This window comes from Sceloporus occidentalis, unplaced genomic scaffold (assembly GCF_023333645.1).
Source record: "Sceloporus occidentalis isolate IW3139 unplaced genomic scaffold, rSceOcc1.0.p SCAF_1, whole genome shotgun sequence".
NCBI lineage: Eukaryota > Metazoa > Chordata > Lepidosauria > Squamata > Phrynosomatidae > Sceloporus > Sceloporus occidentalis.
In genome coordinates this window covers 30,609,722-30,622,377 of record NW_028316981.1, presented here as the reverse complement: position 1 = coordinate 30,622,377, position 12,656 = coordinate 30,609,722, and the positions used below count along the sequence as shown (strand labels likewise).

Sequence of the window (12,656 nt, the reverse complement as noted above, 5' to 3'; positions counted from 1 at the left end):
TCTTAATGCAATATAGGTCCAGTTCAAATAATGTCTGAATACCACAGGAGTGTTGAAGGAGTGGCAGCTTTCCATGCTATCTTGATAACACCCAAAGGGGGACAACTAGTTATCATAGCCAAGTACTGTGATTCCTATCCATACAAATATTGCTCATAGCTGTAGGTTTTTTTCCCTCTTCTCCCAGATTTCCAAGAAGCTAATAGAAAACGTTCCCAACCTTTTCTTTAAAAATCTTGTTATGATATGGCGAACCTGGCAGAGAAAATTATTTCCTGCTTGGTAACCTTTAATGCTGTTTCCATTTCGTCCTTTATTTGTTAACATGTAGATATGGAAAGAATTTACGTTTTGGAAACAGTTGTTGTTGTTACTGTGTACCTTCAAGTCATTTCTGACTCATGGAGACCCTAAGTGAACATATCATAGGGTTTCCTTGACAATTTTATTCAGAGTAGTTTTGCCATTGCCATCCTCTGAAGCTGAGAGAGTGTGATTTGCCCAAGGTCACCCAGTGGGTTTGCACAGGCAAGTTTATAAAGACTTGAAGGTCTATTTCTGATGTCTCTTTCCCAAACTGGTAGTTGGTTGAGAAAACAGTTAGGGAAACACACTCCCTCTTGGTTCCAAACTCTACAGTAACCCATTTTACCTCTCTGTCTCTAATACAAACACAGGCAACAAAGTAATTGTTGCAATTTGAATAGGTCATACTACTAAGTCAAACTAAAGTTAGACATGACCTCTAGGCTATATACATTTTTAATCTCAGTTACTTGTTCTAATAATCTAAGAACAAAATTAATCTGATACTAGGAACTGGGTATAACCATTCCTGATTCCAACTGGGGAAAAATCTGGTTAAAGGGGGTCAGTGAAACTTTTGTCCTCAAATTTCAAAGACCACTGTATAAAATTAATTAATTGGTGGCATTTAACCTAAATGAAAGTATTTTTGAAAGTATTTTTAAACCTCAGATGGGTGTTGTTAATGACAATGTGGTAAATTGGGGATCTTACCACCTTATATGATGGACATGCCCACAAATAATCCAGTTTGACACTGCTTTAACTGCCATGGCTCCATGCTATGGAATTCTGGGAATTGTATGGTGAGGTACAAGAGCTGTCTGACAGAGAAAGCTCAATGCCTCCCAAACTACAGTTCCCGGAATTCCACAGTGTGGAGCTATGGCAGTTAAAGCTATGTCAGCCAGGATTATTTCTCTAGTGTGGATGCAGCTTTAGAAGAGAATTCCATAGGGAGTAACCACTGAGGCTGCACTTACACTAAAGAAATAATCCACTTTGACACCAGTTTAATGGCCATGGGTCAATGCTATGGAATACTGGGAACTGTAGTTTGTTTTTGACAGAAGAGCTCTCTGATAGAGAAGGTTAAATGTCTCACATAACTACAGTTCCCAGAATTCTATAGCACTGTACCATGGCAGTTAAAGTGGTGTCAAACTGGATTATTTCTGCAATGTGGATGCAGCCTGAGACTGCTCTATCTCAAGTCCTCCCTGGACATTCCTGTGAAGGTGGTGGAACCAAGAAAAAGACCTCCCACAAAGATCTTAAAACTCATGTATAAGGAGACATAATCCTTCAACCTTCTTTGTTTTCTTTCTCTTTGTCTCTGTTTATTTTCATTATTGGAGAAAAGTGTTGATTGGATTAAAAATAAATCTTTGGGAAATGGTAATATCACATGCACTGCTGTTGTTTCACAGGGCCTCTTTTTATTATTCTACTCTCTTGACTTATGTAGTCATCCTTCCTTGTGTGAAATGATTTTGCATATTGCTGATTAGAGTTGCCACCTGTGTTTTGCAGGAAGCCTTGATTTGTAAGAAAAAAAAAACAAAGAAAATTACAGGGAACACAAGTTTTTGTAAACATACAATTTATATTTGCAATTTATATTCCCACATGTAATTTTAAAAGTATTTCTCAATGTACATTTTTCTTTAATAATAATGCGCATTCTTTGTTGTACAACAGAAGTGAGCAAACTTTAGGCTTGCAGGCTTGGCTGTTGGATTGTTTACTAGAAAACCAGTACCCACTAGGGAAAGCCTGGGACACAAAACATGCATTTTGAATTAAATAATGCTAAACCCTGGCATTTCTTTTGAGTACTAGAACCAAACTCACAGTCCCTCTGAACAGATATCTACTTCTGATTCTACTGGTTTCCTTATTTCAGTAGAATGGTTTACAAATGAATGGAGAGAATGATTTTGTTGCCACCATTGTTAAACAGTCTTTACCAATCATCTACAGATCACCTTAAAACAGTGACAGCTATATCCCAGAATAGGTTCAGTATATTGAATAACTTCATTAATATTCCGACTAAAATCCAGATTACCTATCCCACTAAGATGGAAGTCACTAGCTACCATTACCTAGTTATTACCAGGAGTTCCTGAGCTATGCCCACACTACAAAAATATGGCTGGGTTAGATAGGAAGATGGAATTTAAGCCATTCCCTTGCCCAGGCTCTTTTTTAAATATGGCCCTATTCCTGTTCAAGAACAAAGGTTAAATAAGCATTAATACATGGAGACATCCTTTATTTAGCCAATATAAATTCTCCACATAGGTGCAGACTCAATCACATACACATACATGCACTTGCTTCTTGATGCTGTGCATTCTAGTGTGCAACACATATAGTACCCTAATGGTCCAAAGCAGAAGGGAACAGAGTCACTTGAGTTATGCTAGAGCATGTACTCTGCAGCCTGATCCCATTAAAGATACTTCAGGAGCAAAGGTGATCTTCCCACTAATAAGCTAGGAGTGCCCAGATAAGGATGAACAGAAAGATGTGATACAAAGGAATGACAATCTTAAAACCTACATTTTTAACCATTTGCATGATTCATGAAGCTTGTGACAGTTGCTTGAAATTTCTGCATGCTCTACCATGTGCCAGTCATGTGCGTTTTCCAGCAGTATTTTGCTAGACTTGATTGAAAACAGCAAACTTGAAAAGGAGTTTTAACTAGCAGTTCTTATGTGAATGGATTCCAAGCTGTCCACTCAGGTTTCCCATGGATTTTCTGGTATATTATCCAGACTTAAATCCAATTTTGCACTAGTTGATGTTCACTAGCATTATGCAGTTTTCTCCTTATCTACCTTGCTCCTCTGTTCTGCCTGAAATTTGCTTTGGAGGCTTTCCAAGTTCCCCTGAGCAGGTTTGGGGCACATAGAAGAGTAGGTGGGATTCCACTGACATGAAAAATTCTGCCAACCAAGCAAACATGTCAGAACCTGGTTTAAATAGCTTGCTATAATTTGGCAAAGATTTCTGTCTCCCAGTTGTATCAAACAGCATCAAAATAGAGTCTTTTAGATTCTCTGCTCATAGCACAGTAAATTCTCATATGCTCACTGCACTCTCAGAAGCAATAGGTAGATTGTGTTTGTTACTAGAGCTGTATCCTGAATGCAGAATTTTCTCCAGTGCTGTTTTTTCCCCTTATTTAATAGGTTGTCATCATGGAAGTTCAGGGTCTCAAATCTTTAGCACCAAATCGCATTGTATATTGCACTATGGAAGTCGAAGGAGGAGAAAAACTACAGACAGATCAAGCTGAAGCATCAAAACCAACGTAAGTTTTTCTTCACTTGCATCAGATTTTTTTTTAACTCTCCTCCAGCCTTGTCACAAGCAGGAAGAAAATAGTTAATCCTTCTGCCTTAAATGCAAGAAATAGCTCCCCATAGGAGACAATTACTTGGCCTAAAATTAATGACTCCTAAGCCAAGGCTTATAGCACATTCTTTAGTTTTGCTGAAGTTAGTGAGACATATCATAGTACTTAAAATTAAGCATATACTGATTTGCTGTGCAGAAGTGAAAAACAGTGGGCTTGAAAGAAGCACAGATTCCTGCTGATTCTGTATTCTGTTGTATGGAAGAAATTATTTTGTGGACTGACTGAAAACCTCCTAATTATGGTAACACGTGGCTCTTTCTTTCACCTTCTTCCAAGAACATTTCACTTGCCCCAGGTCACATTTTAAAGATATGAGAACCTCTTCTTTTCCCACAAACTTCCAAATGTCATGAAGGAATTAATAAAGAATCTATCTCATTATGTCAGGCACTGCAGGGCTGAATCAGCAGTCCTAAGTTGTGTATGTATGTATGTATGTATGTGCCTTCAAGTCACCTGTCAACATGGGAACCCCATGAATTTCATAAAGTTTTCTTAGGCTAAGAATGCTCAGAGGTTGTTTTTCCAGTTCTTTCCTCTGAAATATAGCCTACAGCACCTGGTATTTATTGGCAGTCTCCCATCAAAGTACTAACCAGAACCTGATTAGCTTCCAAGATCAGACAAGATCTGGTGCCTTCATGATATTTAGGCCAGCTAGGAGTCCTAAGGATCAGAGTCAAATTACTGTTGACTTCATCACCAGTTTACAGATAAGTAAACTGTTAGAACTGAAAGCTATCTTGGATAAAGCTTCCTTTTATCACATGGCATCTGGAAACAACATAATTTCTCAGTCATGTGGTCAAGAGTCATGGTTCAAGAAATCATGTTATATTTTGTTATATGGGTTTGTGCATATCTGTCAAAAGGTTGAAAACCTGAAACACGGGGAATCTTGTCCCATCCACCCAGAAGAGAACAGTTAAAAGTAAATGGCAATGGCCCCTTTGATCCTCTTCTTTCCCCTTCCCTAAGTATCACTCTAGGAGTTACAAACATAATGCAATCTTTTAAAAATCAACAAGTTAATTGTTGAACCTTTTTGTGACAGTCTTCAGTTTGGTCAGATTTACATTTCATCACTTTCAGTTTTCTTCAGAAGCTTAACCTAGTGACAACTGTATGGAAACTCACCATGTTGACATGATTTCTTTTGGAAATAATTCATCTAAATATAGATACCCACATTTGGAAATGTATTTGAAAATAAAATTGAAAAAGATTAGTGGTGAGATAGGTACTCTTCTAGTTTGTTCTTTCAGTTTGTTTTTCCTTTTCACACTATAGGTATAAGCATTCTATATGCCCCTGCTACTTAATGCATAATTGACAATCCTCCATGTTTTCATTTTCCAGGAATGTTCAGCCTTCACCATTGTTTGTGCCATAAAAATTAGATTCCTAGCAGCTGTTCTGATTTTGTCTAAATCTACAAATCTGCTCACGTATATCACAAAAAATAAAACGGATTGTTTTTAATCTAATCTTTCTCTTTCAGCACCAGATTTTGTAATCATTTTTCCTTCTTCCCTGATACACTTGGTGCAGGAAAGATATTTTAAGGAACAATCTTGGAGTCCTTCACTAAATCCTAATTGTCATTTAGGGTGTCAATCAATAGCACATTTGACTAAGCAGTGCTGTTCCTAATGCATCTTGATTTATAGTGCTGCCACACCAAAATCTGCAAACATGTGAAATGTGTGTTCAGTATTATGCTTCCAATAATCCAAAATGTTTTTTTAAATGTGGCATATTTCAACAATTATTCATCTTGCACCAGGAAATTTCCAGTGCTTTCATGCTGAATTTTTCAGTTCTTTCAAGTAGCATTATGCATTCTTGTGATACCTGCATCCTCATTCTGTTTTAAGCATTTGACGTCAAACAATCTGCCTTCTTGCAGATTTAACTATTTTGCACCAATTCCTGATGATACCTAGAAAACCTTGAAAGACATATGTGCTTATACTACAGAGATTAGGGATTTTGGTGTTCTGTGAACAAGTGGAGCAGGAGATAGAGGGGCAGAGTTAATTATACAAATTGCTTTTGTCATATCAAATACAGGGCTTCCAGATTTGGATGCAGATACTGAAACCCAAGAGAAATCTGATCCTTTGGATCAGTTGGCTGTTTTGTACTTTTTGGCTAAAAAAGGAGCATTCCAACTAGCAGGAAGATCTGGCATGTTGCACTCCATTTGTTATAGTTTGTCAGACACCTTTCCCTGCAGCAAATATACAAGAAATTAATGGTTACCTACATCACTTCATCTCTCAGTGAGATTACCAAATCTTGCAAAAATTAGATTTTGGATTACAACCCCCAAAATGCTTGTTATGCTTCCAGGGGATTCTGTACATTGTAGTTTAAAATGACTTTCCAGTGCTCTGGAAATGGCTGAGACTGAGTTGTACTTTGTGCTGGCTGTTCTTAGGGTGGTCTTTCATTAACTTTAAAATGTAAAAGGTGTTGTAATTTTCTTTCTTATATTTAATCCATATCAATATTATATGATACTTTTAAAATAAGGCAGATAATTGGGAATGCTGATCTATTAAAGCAGGGGTAGGCAACCTGCGGCCCGTGGGCCGGATGCGGCCCGGCGAGGCCTTGGGACTGGCCCCAGCCCGGTCCTGCCGCCGATTGCCACCGGGGCCTTTGGGGGGCAATTGTCTATTGAAGCCTCAGAAACATGTATTTATATTAACATTTTTTTAAAAAATCAGCAAATTTTTTCGTGTGTCCTCCATTTTTTTAAAAAAAGTGTCTTCCATTTGAAAATTTTGTCCTACATTTGTCCTGGTTTATTTATATATTTAATGTTTTTAAAAATTATTTAATTATTTATTTTTTGGCTTTGGCTCCCCAGTTGTCTGAGGGACAGCAACCCGGCCCCTGGCTCAAAAAGATTGCCTACCCCTGTATTAAAGTATTTCTTTAGGTTAGAACAAATCTTTATAAGTGTAAAAGTATCAATAAAGTTGGGAAGACTGAAGCCTGGTCCATTCCTTGATGGGTTTTTTCCTACATGGGCCTTGTCTGTATAGGCCAAATAAAATGGCCCTTCCTTGTGCTTGTGCATGGAGACTGGACAATGCAGGGACAAAACCATGATTCTGGTGCAAACAGACTGGCCGATGGCCAGCCCATTCAGCACCAGAACTGAGATATACCTCTTTTTCCAAAGATTTTAAAAAGACTCCAGTTTTGGATCTGGAGCCCTTTGTCTGACACTAGGAAGATGTTTGAAATATAAAGGTATATATTATATGTATGGGGAATTTAATGTAAAAGTTTTTTTATATATTATTGTAAGGTGAATTTAATCAATATTTTGTTTTATCAATTTATTATAATAACATTTATTAATTTCATTCTACCAATAAAATTATAAAGAAAAAAGAAAAAAAAGGAAGATGTTTGAAATATGTCCTGCTCTGCCATGTGGCACATCTGCTGCTACTGACAGTGGCTTGCTCTGAGGTCAGAACAAGGTGCCCAGCCATGTGTTCAAGGCTGAGTGCCTCATTCTGACTTCAGAGCAAAGTGACCCATAACGGCAGTGGACATGCCATGCAGTTCAACAGGACACATATAAGATCAGGTGCCCGAGCATTGTAATGGAGTGCCTTTGCAACAGAGAGGGTCAAGGTAACTCTGGGGACAAAATATTCTGGACTGCTCTGCACCTATGTAGATAAAATCATGGAGGGGAGAGGGTGCATTATTTTAAATTTTAATTTCTCCCATCTGTAAATAATATTGATGTTGCCATTCTTTCTTTTTCTTTCTTTTTTTTTTTTTGGGGGGGGGGGGGCGGGGACTATAACTCCCACATGGCTATACTGGCTGGTTGTTGCTGGGAGCTGTTGTCCAAAAAACACTTTCCAGTCATCATTGTTCTGTAGACGACATACAACCTACCTATTAGTATTTACTCAGATGGAAGTTCTACCGCCATCAATAAGGCTTGCTCTCCAGCGGTGTATGTTTTGAAGCCTGGATTCAGGGTTGATCCTAAGCTCTTAATGTACTGCTTCATTGGTAGATAGTACTAGAATTGTAATAACAATTCAAGGGCCAGAATTCAGCAGCATCAGCATTCTTTCGCTTCATGTGTTGCATATGTCATCCAGATTACAACTCTTTTGACTCCTGTTTCAGTTTATTCATCAGATAAGCACTCTGTTTGCTTTAATGGCCTGTTTAATTAAGTTTTTTTTTAAAAAATCTGATGTTTGTTTCCAATTTACTAGCACATCATTCAGCAGCTTTCCAGGAAAAAAAATACTTTCCCCCATGTCTGATCAGAGCATCAGTTCTTGTGAAACATCTATCAGCAAGCTGCTCACATACCCTTTGATTGGGACTACTGATCATATTTTGGATTTCAGCTTTGTGTCTTATGTGATTTGAAAAGCTGCTGAATAGCTCCATATATACAGTAAAATGAAATGAAATGGGTTCTACCACTGCATAACTGCATAAGCATCTAATTACTAACTTTCTCTGTTTCTGAAAGGAAACAAGGAAAAAATAGTCTTTATTCAAGAAATCTCAGAAGGGAAAAACATTGGCATGTCAGGTTTACTCCTGGTATCTGATTCCCTCATTTTCCACATATATTTAAGGCTGCAAACAAACTTATTTAGAAGTAAATCTCATTGAATTCAGTGAGACATATTTTTCACTTTACATGTGCATGATTGCACCATAAATTCTGTAATGATTCTCACAATATTTGAATTTAGACAGGACAGTGAATACCCTTGAGAAGCAGTTTTGTATTCAGTTGTTCTGCTCCAGATGTTTCGCCTAAGATTTCTGGGGAGGATGAGTCAGCAAGCCCTTCTCCAAATATTCAGAAGCTACTTATTATCTTACAGTCATGCCAAAAAAAAAAAAAAGGGGGGGGGGACTAGATAATTATATCCATTGTTTTAAATCATAGCATCATAGAATTGTAGATTCTGAAGATACCACAGGGGCCATCCAGTCCAACCCCCTGCTATGCAGGAAATCACAATCAAAACATACCCAACAGATGGCCATCCAGCCTCTGCTTAAAGACCTCCAAGGAAGGAAACTCCACTACATTCTGAGGGAGTGTGTTCCACTGTGAACAGCCCTTACTGTCAGGAAGTTCCTCCTAATGTTGAGGTTGAATCTCTTTTCCTGTAACTTGCATCCAATGCTCCAGGACCTAGTCTCTGGAGCAGCAAAAAACAAGCTTGTTCTATCCTCAATGTGACATCTCTTCAAATACTTAAAGAGACTCCTTCATCATCAGAAGTGACCAAATATAGAATCTAAGGAACTTCTTTAAGAAAGCCTATATAAACCACTAATAGCTTCAGCATACTAACTGTTCACTTGCCATATACCATTTACTTGTGCCATTGTTTTACCAAGTTACACATCCTCATAGAACACAATAATCATTTATATGCAGGAAAAACTCTATTTAATATGCTGCAGAACAACTGATTGCAGATATGGACAAACTGTAATTCAGGGATTCTTCCTACAGAAAAACCATTGACAGCTTGAAATTAGTTTGAAACTTTCCCCAATACTAGCTGGTTATTTTATCCACTGATCCTTTATGGTCAATTTAATGTAGGCTGAAAGTTTTCTTAATGTAGTGTACTGTATGTCACTTCCAGAGACCACTTTATTTATCATAAAATTATCATGTTTGGTTTATTAACAGTTTATTGAGACAATAATTACAATATGTACTGTATATACTCATGTATAAGTCTAGACATTTTAGTAAAAAAATTAACTCCAAAAAGCTGGGTCGACTTATCCACAGGTCAATGTAAATATTGTGTTTTAATTCTTCCTCTTCTCTAAGTAGAATGGCAAAAGGTAAGAACTTACTCCATCCTGGAAGCACCCAAAAGAAGCACAAGCCCCTTCTGCTCTTTCTGCCATGATGCCACTTCTGGCCTTTTTGAATGCTTGGGCAGAAAAATGGCAGTGGCACCTCTTTTGTATTTTCCCTCAAGGGGTGCTAAGAGGAATCGGGCTGAGAAGGATCTGAATAAGACATTTCTGTATGAAGACAGTAAACTTTGTCCTTTATGTTGTTTGCTACATGCCCCTAAGTTTTATCTTTGACTTATCCATGAGTCATATGAAAATCCATAATTTTGCCCCCCAAAACTTTCCCTCGACTTATACATGAGGTGAACTTATAGTTGGGTATATATGGTAATTCACTTTTTTAATTTTTTCTTAGCAATAAAACAAAAGTAGTTCTCCATAGACATAAAATACTTATTCTCATAAAAAGAACTGAGGAAGGAACACAAGACCAGGAATTACAATAATTTGATACCATACATAGCCTTAAATAAAATTCTTTCTGTTACATATTAAAGACATAGCTGTGTGAGTCTGAAAAATCAATATGCAAAGGGATCTTGTAGCACCTTTGAAACTAACTGAAAGCAAACAGTTGTTAGCATGACCTTTTGTAGACTTGAGCTATGTGGCTAAGGTGGTGTTCCCTGGGAGGTCATGGGTGGATTGTATTTTCTGCAAGTAGTGTACATCACATAGTGTACTTCACAAAATCACTTGCGCATCCTCCAATGTGGTTTATGAAGCAATGCCCTTCAGCAGTACTTTGGGCAAACAAGCTGGTCCCTGTGCCAGAGGATAAATGGACATGAATCAGATATTAGGAATGGGACTATACTGCAGCTGGTTGCAGAACACTTCAATCTTCCTGGGCCTTCCATTTTGGATCACAGAACAGATGATCTACAAATGAAGATTGGAAAGAGAAGCAGCATAATTGGAATATATGCACAAACTGCAATCCATCAACAGTGGGTTGAAGAAAGAAAATGATTTCCTGGCACACTACACACATTCTGGCTAACCCACCCATCCAGACTCATGGAGACTCTCTTGACCAATTCATCACATCTTCTTTTTAGTTCCCACACCACATCCCAATACTCATTCATATGGTTATCTGCTAACCTTGACTTTAGGCAACACCTTTCTCCTCCCTTGTCCCCAGTGTACATTGTTGAAACCAAACTTGTCATCTCATCTTCATATCCACAAAGTTTTGCATTCTTATGAACATTGTCACATCCATACTGCTATATAGGTCTGTCCCTGGACTGTCCACTCTACCCCATGCATCTGAGGAAGTAGGCTCAAGTCTAGGAAAATTATGCTACCAACCTCTCTCTTTCTGTTTGTCTCAAAGGTGTTAAAAGATCCCTTTGCTTCCTATTACATAGTTTTTAGAAATAAGTTTGATGGAGTAAATATGCAAATACCTTGTCTTAAACATTTTACTCATCTACTGTATGTAAAGGAAAAACCTTATATTTCCCCCTTTTATTTTAAGTGGAAACAAGGCCTTATGGGGGAAGTGGAGGTGAGGAGGCTGCATATTTCTGAGAGGTTTTCTGGGTTTTTGTACGGCACCTTCCAGAATCCAAAAGCTGACAAGGCCACTGAGAAATTCAGTCCAAAGAAATCACGTCTCCAGCCTTTGATATAATGCTAGAACTCATGCACTCATAAAGTAATCAGATTAAGGCAGGTTTCTTTACTTTGTGTATCTAAAAAGAGTTACTTTCAGGGGATGAAGAAGAAGAATTGCACAAGTAAATTCTAACTGCTATTTAAATCAAATCATCATTAGCATTCTGTTCTTGTTCCTCTGTCCCCTCCAGTCATAGTAAAGGAGTTAAGTCTGAATTCTGAATTGTAGAGAAGCAAGAACACAATGCTAAATCACATGTATTTTATTTATTTTTTGGAACATCTAGTAAATTTTAAATTATCAGTGTTGCTGTAATAGCCTGTATGAAACATTCCTGCAGCAAAAGCCGATCATCAAGATATTCACAAGAGACTACCGTTAGTTTAGGAGGGTGATAGCTGTAGCTGGTGGTGGGTGATAAACCATCTAAAGCCCACTAGTGTCCTCTAGCGGTTGAAAAACAGCATGACCTTCTTCAATGGGGATTCCAGTCAAAGCACAGTCTTCCTGTTGCGTGTGGCTTTTGTGTGCACTAACCGTTCAATGAACAGTAACACTGGAAATGAGTTATATACCATGACAGTTCCATTTCTTCACTTCAAAGGTCACTGTTCTTTTAACTGCTCTAGACATTCCTTCAAGATAAGGCATGCAACTAATAGCTATGGGAGCAAGGAAGCAGACAAGAGATAAAGTTAACACAGTAAAGCACAGAACAGGCTTAAAGGAGGCATTGAGTCCAAATCATGTCATGCATTAGGTTCACTCCCATCCTTCTCTGTTGGATATACCTGTGATGTGAGAATAATTATTTTTAAAGTTTTTATCATACGCTCCAGAAAGGCCATTCAAGTTTGGTGGTGTCACCACCACCACCACCACCACTTCTCCCTATGTCTCTCTTTCTTATTAAATCCCTTTACAACATTTCTGCATCACAATTCTGTTTGGAATCTGGTTATATAAAATTACTTTCACACAAATTATTTACTGGGGAAATTGTGGCTGAACTCTCTTTGGAAGTTTGTGTATTTTTTAGAGAATCCACCTAAATATGAGGAATAACCCTCTCATTTTTTTTCACTGTAAAAGCTGTTCCACAATGGAATAGATTGTCTCAGAGGGTTATACACTCTCCATCCTTGAAGGTCTTTAGACAGGGGTTGAGTGCCCCTCTTTCAGGAGTGCTTTAGTTGCGTATACCTGCAAAGTGGGGGGTTGGGTTAGATGGCCCTTGTGATCTCTGTCAGCTGTATGATTCTGTCAATATGTTGTGGCACATAATGCATGCTGTGAATGTTTATGCCACTGACATTAGTTGTGCCATCCCCACTTTGGCAGGCTTTGGAAGAGAATCATCCTCTTGCAATCTTTTCTCCAGTGTGAAGA

The 12,656-nt window shown here is 38.0% G+C and overlaps 1 protein-coding gene across 21 annotated transcripts in view; it reads left to right on the top strand.

The window, feature by feature from the left end:
• Positions 1-12,656, top strand: part of CADPS (calcium dependent secretion activator) — a 452,259-nt gene that overhangs the window by 192,685 nt on the left and 246,918 nt on the right. For all 21 annotated transcript variants that reach the window (XM_089518937.1, XM_089518931.1, XM_089518899.1 and 18 more), the window contains exon 6: positions 3,510-3,631. In XM_089518937.1, the coding sequence (XP_089375063.1) occupies positions 3,510-3,631 (122 nt within the window). The remainder of the gene's footprint in view (positions 1-3,509; positions 3,632-12,656) is intronic.